The following is an 11,279-nucleotide window of genomic DNA, read 5'->3' on the forward strand; positions in this document are numbered from 1 at the left end:
AAAATAAGGAGACAACTATGGCCAAAGAGGTGTGAGCGGAGAGGGGGCTCGGGGTTCATGTGACATTGTGGCTTTTTCACACAGACCCGAACACTGTTTTCATGTGGGAACAACATCCACAGCCGACCGACAAGCTGGAGTTCAAACACCACAACTACAAGGAGATGCGGAAGGTGAATATCGGCATCGCAACATCAACCAAGATCCAACAGAAGAGGTTTCCTCCAAAAACAGCTCCACTTTTGAGCTGCAATACCAGGGGCAACTCAGGTGCAGGGGGGCATGATTATTGTAATCCTATATACCCCGTACACTGGCTATATATATGGAGGGTGGTACCACAGGGGTGATAAACAGTCTCTTATAAGGGGTGAGCACTCTAACGACGGAGAGGCGAGCACTCTAATGACGGATGGGCGAGCACTCTAATGACAGGCCGCACCATAGACTTAAGATTACTATCAGTTACCGTCCATAGAGATCTGTTCAGAGGCAGTGCTAGGCGACACAACCACAAAGCGTCTGACTAAAGCGGGCTTTACATGCTACAATATATCTAACGATATGTCATCGGGGTCACGTCGTTAGTGACGCACATCCGGCATCGTTTAACATATCGTAGTGTGTGACTGCTACGAGCGACTGTGAACGAGCAAAACTACTCCCATTATCGTTGCTCGTTGACACGTCGCTCATTTTCAAAAAATTGATCGTCCTTCTGCGCGCCGGTTGTTCATTGTTCCCGAAGCAGCACACGTCGCTCCATGTGATACCCCGGGAATGATGAACTGCAGCTTACCTGCGGCCACCGGCAATGAGGAAGGAAGGAGGTGGGCGGGATGTTACGTCCCGCTCATCTCTGCCCCTCTGCTTCTATTGGGCGGCCGCTGTGTGACGTCGCTGTGACGCCGAACGTCCCTCCCCCTTCAGGAAGAGGATGTTCGCGGCCCACAACGAGGTCGTTCGGGAGGTAAGTACGTGTGACGGGGGTTACCGACTTTGTGCGACACGGGCAGCAGATTGCCCGTAATGCACAGACGATGGGGGCGGGTGCGATTGCATATGCGAACGCACGATAAATCAACGCATGTAAAGCAGCCTTAAGGGACCAGAATTGCTCAATATCGATCGTCTGATGTGGGATTTCTGTGTTTTTTCAGCTGATGAAAAAGGTTAATGAGGACTGTCCCAATATCACACGGGTCTACAGCATCGGAAAAAGCTACATGGGGTTGAAGATGTATGTGATGGAAATATCAGACAACCCAGGAGAGCACGAGCTCGGTACGAGGACACCCAACAAGGCAGAGGATAGAGATCCATGACTCACCGGCAGGTAGTGGTAAGATACAAGGTAAGAGGCTGACGATGTCTGATATTACAGGGGAGCCGGAGTTCCGTTACGTGGCCGGGATGCACGGAAATGAGGTGCTGGGTCGAGAGCTGATGCTGAACCTCATGGAATATCTGTGCCAGGAATACAAGAAGGAAAACCCCAGAATCCTGAGGCTCATCACCGAGACCCGGATACATCTGCTGCCCTCCATGAACCCAGATGGATACGAAATGGCCTACAAACTGGTAGGTGCCTGCACTGTCACTCCTACCGGCCAGACAGCCTGACCCTGACACACTTGTGTCCCAACCTAGGGCTCCGAGCTGTCGGGATGGGGCATTGGCCGATGGACTTACCAAGGAATTGATCTAAACCACAACTTTGCTGACCTGAACACCCCTCTGTGGGACGCAGAAGACAATGAGCAGGTTCCCGAGCACTTCCCCAACCATTACATACCTATTCCCGAGTACTACACCTATGAAAACGCAACGGTGAGTAACGGGAGGCTCCGTTGCAACTGGAGAATTGTGCATGATTAGCTGGATCATTTTTTAGGGAAGGAGATCTACAACAATTCTTTTTCTTAGTTATCACACTGACATAACTGATATCGGACATGTACATGTGTTGTTACGCTGGGTTCAGACCATGTTGGAGCCCCCATTCATGACTTTATTAGGAGCTTCAGTCTGAATCCATGTAAATTGTGCCTCAGATGTGCCCCTGGAGGAGCCATTGATCCAGTTAGGTAAAGTCTCAAGATGTGAAACTCGGGACTCCGTCTTTTTCTTGATCATATCTGTTTCCTCAGTTGGACACAATTGTGTGGCTTTTCATGGATTCAGACAAAAGCCCCACAGAGTCAGCAGTGGAGGCACAGATGTGATCTGAGCCCGGCCTGCGCCCCTGCAGTTACTCCTATGCTTTGTGTTTCAGGTGGCTCCAGAGACCCGCGCCGTCATTGACTGGATGCAGAAAATACCATTTGTCCTCAGCGCCAACTTGCATGGTGGAGAGCTGGTGGTGTCCTACCCCTTTGACATGGCTCGCTCCTACTGGATGGCCAAGGAGCTGACGCCGACGGCAGATGATTCCATGTTTCGCTGGTTAGCCACGGTCTATGCCTCCAGTCACCGTGTCATGGCCGATGACAATCGCAGGATCTGCCACTACGATAACTTCATACGGGTGGGAAACATCATCAATGGAGCAAATTGGCACACAGTGGCCGGCAGTGAGTGAGGTCCCCTCCTGTGAAGCTGCCTCGGATGTCGGGCCCTTCTCCCCCAATAATCATGTCTTCTCCTCCACTCAGGTATGAATGACTTCAGCTACCTTCACACCAACTGCTTTGAGGTAACGATAGAACTTTCCTGCGATAAATTCCCACACGAGGTGGAACTTCCGACTGAGTGGGAGAATAACAAGGAGTCTCTGCTTCTGTACATTGAGCAGGTGAGTAACTGCCGCCTGGGATCTATCTGCTCGGCTTTATATAATGCGACTTATTGGCACTGTGAAGGGCCCTCTGAGGGAAATACTCGGCCACTTATGATCTTGAGCTACAAAAAACGTCAGGTCACGTTCTTCAAGAAGATCGTGGAGGAAAATAAAACAATGACGGAAAAAGCTCTTCCAAAAACTCGCAAGGATACTGCAAAGTCTTCAAAGACAAAGCTGCTTCAGAAAGGCGCTCTTTATCCTGAAATGGCGATTTTGCCACCATTTTTGTGGACGTTCACCACAAACGTTTTTACATCGAAGTATATGAAGCGAGTGGTCTCCAAACAAAGCTGCCCAAAGAGTAAAGTATATAGAGCGAGTGGTCTCCAAACAAAGCTTCCCAAAGAGTGAAGTATATAGAGCGAGTGGTCTCCAAACAAAGCTGCCCAAAGAGTGAAGTATATAGAGCGAGTGGTCTCCAAACAAAACTTCCCAAAGAGTGAAGTATATAGAGCGAGTGGTCTCCAAACAAAGCTGCCCAAAGAGTGAAGTATATAGAGTGAGTGGTCTCCAAACAAAGCTGCCCAAAGAGTGAAGTATATATAGCAAGTGATCTCCAAACAAAGCTGCCCAGAGAGTGAAGTATATAAAACGAGTGGTCTCCAAACAAAGCTGCCCAAAGAGTGAAGTATATACAGCGAGTGATCTCCAAACAAAGCTGCCCAAAGAGTGAAGTATATAGAGCGAGTAGTCTCCAAACCAAGCTGCCCAAAGAGTGAAGTATATAGAGCGAGTAGTCTCCAAACAAAGCTGCCCAAAGAGTGAAGTATATAGAGCGAGTGGTCTCTAAATAAAAAGGCCTAAAAAAGGAAGTATATAGAGCTAGTGGTCTCCAAACAAAGCTGCCCAAAGAGTGAAGTATATAGAGCGAGTGGTCTCCAAACAAAGCTGCCCAGAGAGTGAAGTATATAGAGCGAGTGGTCTCCAAACAAAGCTGCCCAAAGAGTGAAATATATAGAGTGAGTGGTCTCCAAACAAAGCTGCCCAAAGAGTGAAATATATAGAGTAAGTGGTCTCCAAACCAAGCTGCCCAAAGAGTGAAGTATATAGAGCGAGTGGTCTCCAAACCAAGCTTCCCAAAGAGTGAAGTATATACAGCGAGTGGTCTCCAAACCAAGCTGCCCAAAGAGTGAAGTATATAGAGCGAGTGGTCTCCAAACAAAGCTGCCCAGAGAGTGAAGTATATAGAGCGAGTGGTCTCCAAACAAAGCTGCCCAGAGAGTGAAGTATATAGAGCAAGTGGTCTCCAAACAAAGCTGCCCAAAGAGTGAAGTATATAGAGCGAGTGGTTTCCAAACAAAGCTGCCCAAAGAGTGAAATATATAGAGCGAGTGGTTTCCAAACAAGCTGCCCAAAGAGTGAAATATATAGAGCGAGTGGTCTCCAAACCAAGCTGCCCAGAGAGTGAAGTATATAGAGCGAGTGGTCTCCAAACAAAGCTGCCCAAAGAGTGAAGTATATAGAGTGAGTGGTCTCCAAACAAAGCTGCCCAAAGAGTGAAGTATATAGAGTGAGTGGTTTCCAAACAAAGCTGCCCAAAGAGTGAAGTATATAGAGCGAGTGGTCTCCAAACCAAGCTGCCCAAAGAGTGAAGTATATAGAGCAAGTGGTCTCCAAACCAAGCTGCCCAAAGAATTATATAGAGAGAGTGGTCTCCAAACCAAGCTGCCCAAAGAGTGAAGTATATAGAGCAAGTGGTCTCCAAACCAAGCTGCCCAAAGAGTGAAGTATATAGAGCGAGTGGTTTCCAAACAAAGCTGCCCAAAGAGTGAAATATATAGAGCGAGTGGTCTCCAAACCAAGCTGCCCAGAGAGTGAAGTATATAGAGCGAGTGGTCTCCAAACCAAGCTGCCCAAAGAGTGAAGTATATAGAGCAAGTGGTCTCCAAACCAAGCTGCCCAAAGAGTGAAGTATATAGAGCGAGTGGTTTCCAAACAAAGCTGCCCAAAGAGTGAAATATATAGAGCGAGTGGTCTCCAAACCAAGCTGCCCAGAGAGTGAAATATATAGAGCGAGTGGTCTCCAAACCAAGCTGCCCAGAGAGTGAAGTATATAGAGCGAGTGGTCTCCAAACAAAGCTACCCAAAAAATGAACAAATTGCTTCCTTTTACAGCTTCAAGATATCCAAACCTCAAAGTAATTAATATAAGTGACATGAGGGAACATGGGCACAGCAATGTAACTTTGATGTTGCTGTGCAGTATGTTCATTATTTGCGGCACTTTTTCAGGTGAAATATACCTGACGCTTCCATAAGCCCCAAAAACGGAGAATTTACTGCAGCAATTTCTGATTGAAAAACTTGTGGTTATTGAACTTCTCAAAAACTCCATTTGAACAGAACCAAACTGCTCTATGTATTGTAGGGGGAAGCGTCTGTCCACAAGCTTGCTAATCGCCTCCAGCAACAAGCAGCAGAATTGTGATCACAGCTCTGGAGGTTAAGAGTATCCACACACAGACGGTTTGGGGTTTTTTTTAGGACTTTTTTTTAGCACAATCTCTCCAAATCATCCTTAAAAACTTGAAAGTGCGACTCAGTTTCTGTCCCAAAAAAAGCCTCTGTGTGCAAATAACACATATTGTAAGTCCGGGTCAGTCACGTGAGATCTTGTTAGGAAGGGTCAATGATGTAATCTGAAAACCAAAGCATGTCTCCTATTTCAGGTGCATCGTGGGATTAAAGGTGTCGTGAGAGATAAAGATACAAACCAAGGAGTTCCCGAGGCTGTCGTCATGGTGGATGGCATCAACCATGATATCCGCACAGGTAAACACATCGGCAAAACCTTCCGTAAAGCAGAAACAGTAATAAAGATAGTACACCTCCTTCAAGATGTCTGTTCCCAACATTGAAGGGCTGATAATAGAGAGCAATAGACTGTATACACAAAATGAGAGAGTCAGTGTAGACTTGTTAAAGCACATCGAGTGGTTTGTGTCCTGTTAATGTTTTGGAAATTGAGCAAATTTATTCCCCCTCCACCTCCTTTCAACAAAAAAACTAAAACACTTGCATCAAAAGGAGACATAACATTTTGTTAATTGAGTTCAGTTCTGTAAAATTGGCCAAGAGACCGGCAGAAAAAAATAACCTGGAAAAAATAGTCAGATTATAAAATAAACATTCAAATCTGGAAGAAAAACTGCGTCCTGGAGAAAAGGGGCCGGTCACATCGGTAGAAGACCAAGAAATCATCAGAAACCCATAAAATGTAAAGATAAAGAAAAATGGTTGATAAAAAAGAACAGTAAAGATCGGCCCCTGTACTCACTGGGTGTGAGGACCCTATGTTCCTCCACGTGTAACCCACAAGTACGTCCAGTTCTCTGCCTTGGAGCGTTAGTCAAACATAAGTGAAGTCTTCTCTGGATTCAGATCATGCAGATCGAGTCACCTCATAACTTCAAACTGAAACTCCAGCTATAATTTAGGTAGTCGGGTGGTTAACGCTGCTGTCCTTCACAACATAAAAAGCTCCTTCATATAATCTCTACCTTAACAACTCACTTACTATTTCGTGGAGCAACAGAGCGGTCTCCTGGTCAACTTCTCAGACTACAAGCCTGTGTATATCTATCAGAAAGCCCTCCATGACCCCTCACATGGGGCAAGAGACAGGTCTCCTGGTCAACTTCTCAGACTACAAGCCTGTGTATATCCATTAGAAAGCCCTCCATGACCCCTCATATGGGGCAAGAGACAGGTCTCCTGGTCAACTTCTCAGACTACAAGCCTATATACATCTGAAAGTCCTCCATGACCCCTCACATGAGGCAAGAGACAGGTCTCCTGGTCAACATCTCAGACTACAAGCCTGTGACCATACATCAGACAGCTCTCCATGACACCTCACACGGGGTAAGAGACAGGTCTTCTTGTCAACTTGTCAGACTACAAGCCTGTGCACATACATCAGAAAGTCCTCCATGACACCTCACATGGGGCAAGATACAGGTCTCCTGGTCAACTTCTTAGACTACAAGCCTGTGTATGTACATGAGAACTTCCAACATGACCCCTCAAATGGGGCAAGATCGGGTCTTTTCTCAAAGTCAGCTTCTACATCTTCACAAATACCATTTTTATTCTAATCTAATATCAACTTTTAATTGATCACGAGCACAACTTAATTAACATATTAAATCCTAAATTCAGGAAATTAATCCACCATAGAAGAATATTAAAAGCTCAAATAGTTTATTAAATTCAATATTTTTAAATTAATTTATAATACTGAACAATAATTGCAATAATCAAGGATTGCTGGAAACTGCAGGCCCTGGACAGAATACACCCAGCTCAGAATTGCACAATAATACCCGGTTTACAAATATAAAACTTAATTTCATAGTTTTATAAGAATCCCTAAATTAATAGTGTAAATGTAATAGACATGTACTAATTTATCAGATAAGGGAGACACTTGGTATGATATCAAGTTATTTGTGCCCATGTAGTGGAGAGTAAATTTATCACTCCCCATCAAAGCTGAAGAATGAAGTGAGACGAAACATGCGTTGAGGCGGCAGGGACCTGACAGATACTTCATGCCAATTGTAAGTAATCTACATTTCTAGAATACTTTCTATCACTGTTCATATATCTTCATTGGGAAACAGTGGTAGCTTTGATGGGGAGTGATACATTTACTCTCGACTAGACAGCCACAAATAACAACTTGATCTCATACAGAGTGTGTCCCTGGTCTGATAAATTACTATGTGTCTATTAGATTTACACTATTAATTCACAGACTCTTATAAAATTATGAAATGAAGTTTTATATTTGTAAACTGGGTATTATTGTACAATTCTGAGCTGCGTGTATTCTGTCCAGGGACTGCAATTTCCTGCAATTATTGTTGTATTTTAAATTAATTTAAAATGATTGAATTTAATAAACTATGAGGCTTTTACTATTCTCCAGTGGTGGATTCCTTACCTGAATTTATTATTTAACGCTGCAGCTACACAGCTAGCTAATACTTTGGGAAGGTTTCTGGGCTGTTCCTCCAACTTAGGACAACAGACTGGTCTCATGATCTGCTCCTCAGCCTTTGTACATCAATAAGTTCGTTGGGCTTTTCCTACCACATAGGACACCAGACTGGTCTCCTGGTCTGCTCCTCAGCCTGTGTACAGCAGTAAGTTTTTTGGGCTTTTCCTCCAACTTATGAGAACAGACTGGTCTCCTGGTCTTCTTCTCAGCCTGTATACATCAGTAAGTTCTTTGGACTTTTCCTACCACATAGGACACAGACTGGTCTCCTGGTCTGCTCCTCAGCCTATATACATCAGTAAGTTCTTCGGGCTTTTCCTACCATATAGGACACAGACTGGTCTCCTGGTTTGCGCCTCATACTGTGTCCATCAGTAAGTTCTTCGGGCTTTTCCTACCATATAGGACACAGACTGGTCTCCTGGTCTGCTCCTCAGCCTGTGTTCATACTGTGCAGAGTTCTTTGTCCCTCCCAACACCCCTAACCCCACACTGGACAACAGATTGGTCTTTTGGTCTTCTTCTCAGCCTGTGTACACACAGTACATCAGTAAGCTACTTGTGCTTTTCTTCCCTTGGGACAACATACTAGTTTCAGTCTGTTTCTCAGCTTACACACCTATGTAATTAGTTCAATAAATTCTCTGAGCTCTTTACTTCTCGAGCAATAGCAGACTGGTCTACTGACCGGCTTGTCAGCCTGTGCAGTCCCATTAAGTGTTGGCTCGTCCATGGTGCATGTAGAGGAATAATAAGGGCCCACAATGTGCAGGAATATCCCATGTACATCATGTAATACCTTGTAATGACTTCATATTGTGCTGCATGTTCTAGTACATAATATTATGTGTTGTCTGTTCTAGCCGTCGATGGAGATTACTGGCGACTGCTGAACCCGGGCGAATACGAGGTTACTGCAAAAGCAGAGGGATATCACCCATCTACTAAGTCCTGCCATGTCTCTTATGAAGACCGTCCAACCATCTGTGATTTGTACATATCTAAAACTCCAAAGCAACGCCTGAAGGAGCTGCTGGCCAATGGAAAGAAACTGCCCAAAGAGCTTCTATTGCGCCTCCGTCAGCTGAGGAACCGCAAGCTGAAAGCCAAGAGCCAAAAGTGAATAGCTGGAACCAACGACCAAAGAAACCATGAGGAGAGGAAGAGGCTGAGGGACCGATTACCCGACTAGTCCAAGTCCCTCAGACTGATATAATCTTTGTCTCCTGTTTCCCACTGTAAAACTGGGGAAGCTGGAAAACTTTCAGACATTTATGGTAGAGAAGCTGCTAAATGCTTAATGCAAGGAGGGAAGATGGAGGCCTGGAGTCATATTGTAAGAGAAGGCTGAAGTGGCTGTATCAGATTGACCTTTTCGGGCAAGAATCATACAGCCAATCTGGTAAAATATGTAAGATTTTCTTCATAGAGCCATCAAGAGGACAACAGGGAGGACCCTGAGGACCCTCTGCGTCCCGCAGAAGTTGACCTCTAGAATCTAATCTTTAGAAATGTAAATATATGCAAAGATCAGGTTCCCTCTATCACCCTACAATTCATCTGTAGAAACGTTACAAGGGCATGTCCATTTCTCTGTCACCACCATGTAGCCCTACCGGACTATTCATGCGGCGATGATGTCCGCCGCTCTTCATAAAGTAGACATTGACCGCACTGGGTGCACTCACCGAATCATATAGAAGGCACTTACTTAAAACCTATCTCCACTGGCTCCACAAAGTCTTTAGCCTCATAATCACCGCATGGACAGCATCTTTCCTTTGTCTTGTAGGGTTTACTCTGACCTCAGGATTTCTCGCACAAGTCTGTGCAGTCTGGAGCGTCAGTTTCTTCTACAGCAGGCAGGACTTCCAATAACCATTTCAGTACTTAGATATATGAGCTGATTTGGTCGTCTCCTCAAAAAAAAGTTAATTATGGCTAGTGTTAAAGGAGCAGTGGATCTAGGCTTTAGGCTTCAGTGTCCACCATGATTCTCGGGAAGACGTGTATACACTGACTGTGATGTTCGGACAGGCTGGGCCTGCCTAGGACAAGTCATGAACAGGAATTACGTGGATGCTGGCATTAATATATATCTATGTACTTGCTAGTCAAGTGATATCAGTATGAGCCAATAATAAACATTACTGCTTTTATCTGTGTCTGTACATTGCCGAGGGGCCAATACCTGGACAGTGTGCCAGCCATGTACAGGGTAATGCATGACGTGAACGCCCCCTAGTGGTGGATGCTTGGCTGTGTGTGAGGACTAGAAGGCGGTCAGAAATCCAGAGCTGTGGAGCTGTAATACATTATTAGATAACGCAGCACTGAATGGCGGATGCATTAAAAAGCGAACAGCTGTGCAGGGGGACTGTCACCAAGATAAGAAAAACTGTGCAAGATAAGAAGAGCCCGAAGCCATACATGTATCTACAACTTCAGCAGATGATGTTACATTTATGACCACCACAGGCACCAAAATTGTCATGGGTGAGGGAAAGACTCAGGAGAAGTTATGCTGGCCCTAAGATTGTGCTGACCTTAGAGGTACCCTTGAAGGTGGGGAGGTTCAGGCCCCCACCTTGGCCCTGTCTCCTGTCCAACACTGTCCTAATATCTCCCTGAAACCCCTGCCCTGGGATAGGCTGGACACAAAGTAACAACCTCCCCAAGACACAGGCAAAGGGGTTAAACTGAAACACACTCACTCGTAAATATCCACAAAGGGGAGACAAAAAGACACCGGAGGGAATAAACCAAAAGGAGTATGAGAAAGTCACACCAGGGAACTTTCAATCAGCGCAGACAACAAGTAGCTGGTCACCAAAAACAGGAATGCCACGGACACCGGGATTTTGCAACAGCTAAGCAGATGCTATCTTCGGCGATAGCACAGAAAACTCCCCAGACTTAAGTAGCAGGAGACCAGCTGGAAATGGTGATTAGCAACCTGGTTCTCTGAGAAGCCATACACTGCTGCAGGAGGCATTATCTGCTAAAGTGCCACAAGCAGTGGTAAATAAAACAGCCGATGCCCGACAGAGCAGAGCTCCTCAACAGAAACCAGGTTGCTTGTTGGAAGTGTTTACAGAGTCCAATCAGATAGCGGCAAACTGTGGGTGCCGATCCGGGTAACGCAAGGTAGGTTGTGCAGTAGCGATCAATAAATGAGGATTCGGACCGGTCATGGCAGTACCCTTCCTTCTACGAGGGCCTCTGGACCTACAAGGACCACCAGACCCAGTTTCTCTGGCTGACCATGATGAAAAGCCCTCACCAGGAAATTAGCATGGACACCAGACACTGGCACCCAGGTTCTCTCCTCAGGACCATAACCACGCCAATGCACCCAACGAGAATCTAATATCTTGGACATCTCAAACTCCAAAACCCCGTCAACCATCAAAGGTGAAGGGGTGGGCGGCG

General features: G+C 45.5%; 1 protein-coding gene across 2 annotated transcripts in view; it reads left to right on the plus strand.

Annotated features, from left to right (window-relative positions):
• The window catches only part of LOC142268988 (putative carboxypeptidase X1), a 49,745-nt gene extending 39,749 nt beyond the window's left edge, over positions 1-9,996 (plus strand). For both annotated transcript variants that reach the window (XM_075332376.1, XM_075332378.1), the window contains 8 exons: positions 85-173; positions 1,161-1,284; positions 1,385-1,581; positions 1,651-1,830; positions 2,276-2,573; positions 2,655-2,794; positions 5,512-5,614; positions 8,711-9,996. In XM_075332376.1, the coding sequence (XP_075188491.1) occupies positions 85-173; positions 1,161-1,284; positions 1,385-1,581; positions 1,651-1,830; positions 2,276-2,573; positions 2,655-2,794; positions 5,512-5,614; positions 8,711-8,970 (1,391 nt within the window). In that variant the 3' untranslated portion in view covers positions 8,971-9,996. The remainder of the gene's footprint in view (positions 1-84; positions 174-1,160; positions 1,285-1,384; positions 1,582-1,650; positions 1,831-2,275; positions 2,574-2,654; positions 2,795-5,511; positions 5,615-8,710) is intronic.
• Positions 9,997-11,279: the final 1,283 nt, after the last annotated feature.

The sequence above is a fragment of the Anomaloglossus baeobatrachus genome, chromosome 1 (genome assembly GCF_048569485.1).
Source record: "Anomaloglossus baeobatrachus isolate aAnoBae1 chromosome 1, aAnoBae1.hap1, whole genome shotgun sequence".
Taxonomy (NCBI): Eukaryota; Metazoa; Chordata; class Amphibia; order Anura; family Aromobatidae; genus Anomaloglossus; species Anomaloglossus baeobatrachus.